General features: G+C 28.6%; 1 protein-coding gene across 1 annotated transcript; it reads right to left on the reverse strand.

Moving 5' to 3' along the window:
* Positions 1 to 426: 426 nt before the first annotated feature.
* On the reverse strand, positions 427 to 3056 carry LOC132725409 (C-C chemokine receptor type 4-like). The gene has a single exon (XM_060710529.1). It carries the CDS (start codon positions 2983 to 2985, stop codon positions 1951 to 1953), a length of 1035 nt encoding a protein of 344 aa, XP_060566512.1. The 5' UTR covers positions 2986 to 3056; the 3' UTR covers positions 427 to 1950.
* Between the last annotated feature and the right edge of the window lie 287 nt (positions 3057 to 3343).

Consider the following 3343-nt stretch of genomic DNA (forward strand, 5'->3'; position numbering starts at 1 on the left):
AATATTTCAATATATGAAACTGAAATACATGTTTGATGACAAGCATAAGTGACAAGCATAAGTGAATACAAAATATATGGATAAAATCAAACAATCGATTAGAAACAACACGATTTATTAAATAATTCACTGACAAACATACAAAGAAAATATGTAAATTAGAATAAATAAATAAATAAATAAATAAATGACTTGTAAAAGAAACAGAGGATCAATCAATCTTTTAAACAGAACCTGAATAAGCAAATCAATGACTAAAATTACTTACAAATATATCAAGATATCAAATAAAGAAAAAGTTAGTATCAATACATTACTCAAAACATGAATAATTAAGTAAATAAAAAAATCTGTAAATAATTCGACATATCAATCTTTAAAAATAAACATGAATAATATCTCAGTCACTATCAATATATATATAAACCTTTTATTAAGATTTCCTGAATTTTGAACATTCATCCTTTTAAGAATTGTTATTTTAGGAAAGTTCATACATAAATACGCAAAAACTAAAGCGTTCCTGTGTCTTAAATGAAGGCTTTGGTGTGAATTAAATATGAACTATTAGAAAAAAACATTGTAAAAAGGAAATGAAATAAAATAAAAACACACAAAATAACAAATATTAAAGTGTCACAGTATCTTTCTTCATATTCGTAGAATTAATAGGGTTGTGTAAATATCAAATAAGTATGTCCCTGCGATTTGCTACAGTTTGCGATTGGGGCTATAAACGTTGCTTTCTACTCAAATAATTCATCTTAAATCATATGAATGTTCTATAAGTAAGTTGAAACTGTATACAAATATAACATAAGCATGATTGGCATTGAGTTTTATTCTTCATTGATTCCTATGTTTATATAACAGAATAATTGTGCATGTCAAATGTAATACAACAATATTTTGAAATACAAATATAACTTGAAGGCGTATGCAAAAGATACACAAAGATATGTTTTGATTCAGATCAGTATGACTACATGTAACGTAATGACTCTCAATGACTCAAAAACGCCTTACTCAAAATTCCATGTAAGTCGAAGAATTTCTTAAGTCCCGTCAAATTCAGATCAGTATGACTACATGTAAAGTAATGATATTAAGAAAAGTAAAGTGAATTGGCTCATAATGGAGGATTTGAAACGATACTAATAATTATGTTGATAATTTTTAGTATCCTATGAAAAATAATATATGACAGTTGATGGTAAGTGTGAGATACATGATCAAATATGACATTTCTAGAAAAAATTATCATAATCGTTTACCATATAAATGCTCTACTAAATCCCTTTTAAACTCTATCAATATTTTGTTTTGCAGAAATATTTCATAAGAATATGCAGATGATGCATTCAAATTGTGTTCATCAATATTTGAAAAAAAACTTATACACTTTGAAAGAAAGGATATACAATTAAAATCACAATGCGAGGCATCTACCTCAAACACAATACAATTTACCCTGATACATATATTCTTAAAGCAAAACAATACATAGAGACAAAGTGGTTGCAATGAAAATATTTTTTCTTTGTCCAAATAGCGCATATATTTACTTTCATAACATTTTTTACTTGTTCAATAAAGTGACATTCTGCTCATTGTATCGGTGTAAATATGAGTAGAATGAGTAATATATTTCAAAAGAATGACTGTTATAATAGTGATTGACCAATAATTGATACTGAAAAATGTAACTGAAACTTTATTAAAATGACCTTAATTATGTAAAGATTGCCCCACTCTTTGTAAATATTGAACAATACCGATATATTCTGAACATCGCAGATTATTTATGATTCTTTCGTTGTGAAATAAAAAAATCACCACAGTTATGGCAAAATACCAAGGTAGTTTGAGTTTTAACGTTTTACTGACCATTAAACTTAGGTAGGCATAATGTCACTTTAGAATGTTTAATTTGGATTTCATTGATAATATCTAGCAATCCTTTTGCGCTTTTGGAAGACAACATATTTGTAACAGTTTGAATGAAAGTAAGAACTCTTTACTGTCTTTTCTAAATTTTGCACCAAGCAAAAAATAGATAAAGATATTCAAGACGTTGTTTATGTTTGAAAGAAACTGCAGAATATTGTGCACATTTATGTGGTTATAGAACTCAAAAAGGTTTAGTTCTTTTTCCATAAAAGCCATAACATAGCCATCATACAAAACAATTGGTGTCATGAATAGAATATAAACGGCATTTACTGTAAGCAAACTTAAAGTCACCGACTTTACTGGTGTTTTAACAGATTTACCGCCTCTCACAACAACGTTTTGAATCAAGGTCCGTGTTATGATTATCATGCAAATGACATTAATCAACCAAGTACCATTCTTTAGGACAAAACCCATAATACTACTTATCCGATACGTAACACTTATATACTTTTCACTATAAGGTATAACACACAAATGATTACCCAAAGATGTGATCACAAATATGTAATTGAAGGCATACAAAGAAATAAATGCTAAGGATATACTCCATACCGCAAGTAACAGAAAAAATGCAACCTTTCTTGTAAATATATTTTTTACCTTGTGCGGTATAACAACACAAAATACTCGTTCTACAGATATCAAACAAAGTGTCAAAGGAGAAGCATTACGCCCTAGTATTTGAAAGGATCTTCTAAATTTACAGTCAAATGTACTATACGCGCCTAAAATGTAATCATTCGATACAAGAAAACCTTCAATAAAGTATCCACTGACAAACAAATCAGCCAGGGCAAGTGACAGGATGAATATAGAAGTTGAAGATAGCTTTTCGCCTTTTTTTCCGAGAACAGCAATTATGAAACAATTACCAATGACACTGATAATTGCAAATACTATGCTTAACCTTTCCCAAAAAAAATCCGAAACTTTAAAACGTAGTTCCTCCAGCATAGCAAAGAGCTCGGCCAAGTTGTTAGTAGGGTAAAATTCCAGAATCGTGTTTGTTGTCAGATTTGTGACATTCATGCCCGTATAAACACCATCATTTATTACTATGTCATCCACAACATTTTCAGTTGATGTGCTATTCCAACGCATTGTTTATCTATAAATAAAATAACAATGATTTATTTGAACCAACTTCATTAGTAAGCAAGTTATTCAAGCCAGCGATGGTAGCAATAAAGGACCAATTAGTTCAAATACATTAAATTATTCAATAATTGAATTTGCTATGATTATCACAGTATTGGAATAATATTTATGTATTACCAGTTTAAGACATTTCATAAGTATATCATTTATATCTTAAAACCTAAAAGATAAAAAGTTAATGGTTTTCTCAAATGAAAAAGCAAACAACTGCATGTTCAAAAAGTTATTT

This window comes from Ruditapes philippinarum, unplaced genomic scaffold (assembly GCF_026571515.1).
Source record: "Ruditapes philippinarum isolate M1 unplaced genomic scaffold, ASM2657151v2 ctg289_1_1_1_1, whole genome shotgun sequence".
Classification (NCBI taxonomy): domain Eukaryota; kingdom Metazoa; phylum Mollusca; class Bivalvia; order Venerida; family Veneridae; genus Ruditapes; species Ruditapes philippinarum.

Excerpts from the sequence above, each read along its gene's own strand:
- LOC132725409 (XM_060710529.1), bottom strand. The coding sequence starts at position 2,985 with ATGAATGTCACAAATCTGACAACAAACACGATTCTGGAATTTTACCCT.